The following is a 1,119-nucleotide window of genomic DNA, read 5'->3' on the forward strand; positions in this document are numbered from 1 at the left end:
GTAGATCACAGGCTTGGTAGTACTTGCAAGTACGCCACCCAATGAGAAAGAACCACAAACTCCCTGAAGCCCGACCTCGAATGGAAGTTTGCCGAATGAAACCGTTCAGAACTCTGGCGTCCAAGCATATCCTCACAGGGGTAGTGGCCGAATCTCGAAACACCGGCAGAGCAGGGATGTAGTACGACTGCTGCTCTGGTGGGCCAGTTAGGGGTACGACAATACTATCCTCTATCAGAGAGTCCACACAATCTTCGTAGAGACGGCGCTGTTCTGGGTCGAGTCGTCGCACTACACTGAGGTCTCTAGCCTTGGCTAGGGTGTAATTGAGCTTGGGGCGGTCGGAACTCAACCATGGCACAGAGATCGAGGGCCTCCCGTCGGGTGCGGTTGGGTCAGGCACTAGGGAGACATCGAGCAAGTTTTCGTCCCTAGGTAGATCGAAATAGTCATCACACGTGATCTCCTCAAGGGCAGTGGTGTTGGCAACAAGACGGCTTTCATGGTAATCAGTGGTGACAGTGTTCAGGCCGATCTTATTCAAGTCATGACGAAGATAAAGCGAGTCCCCATGACCATCTGAGATCACCCAGACTGCCCCGCCGGCCTCTCGAAAGACAGAGAGCGGGAGAATGAAAGGGTGGCTCAAGGTGGGGAATACTCGGATAGTGACAGGGATGACGATGCCGTCAAGAGTGATCTCCACTGTTCCTCGGCCAAGGACTGAGCATTGCCGGCCACCGTCAAAGGGTACCAGAGTGGTCTCGTCCGGAACTAAGTCAACAGTGACTCCCGTCTCACGCCAGCGCTCGAGCTCGGCAGTTGAGACCAGCGCGACCTCGGCACCAGAATCCAGCAAAGCGCGTGCAGGGCAGGTTTTGCTGGGGCCATTACCAGGAGTATTGACATGGAGCTCGAGAATCTGGAGCTGAGAACGGTCGGAACTGGTAGTGGTATGGACAGCATTGACTCCTGGCGGTGTGCTAGAAGTAGTGGGGTCGGAGATGTAGCAGAGCATACTCGGACCGTGGTCTCTTGCGGGGAGCTGGACAGGGCAGCCCGGCAAGTGACCATAGCACCGCAGCGTGCATGAGAGCCTGCACAGTGTGCCGCTGGGTT

The 1,119-nt window shown here is 55.9% G+C and overlaps 1 protein-coding gene across 1 annotated transcript; it reads right to left on the minus strand.

The window, feature by feature from the left end:
- Positions 1 to 295: 295 nt before the first annotated feature.
- On the minus strand, positions 296 to 1,018 carry Pmar_PMAR011464 (hypothetical protein; the record flags this gene model as incomplete). Its single annotated transcript, XM_002778332.1, has 1 exon — positions 296 to 1,018. A coding segment is annotated over one exon (723 nt), but the record flags the coding sequence as incomplete, so codon positions are not given.
- Between the last annotated feature and the right edge of the window lie 101 nt (positions 1,019 to 1,119).

This window comes from Perkinsus marinus (genome assembly GCF_000006405.1).
Source record: "Perkinsus marinus ATCC 50983 genomic scaffold scf_1104296949902, whole genome shotgun sequence".
Lineage (NCBI taxonomy): Eukaryota > Perkinsozoa > Perkinsida > Perkinsidae > Perkinsus > Perkinsus marinus.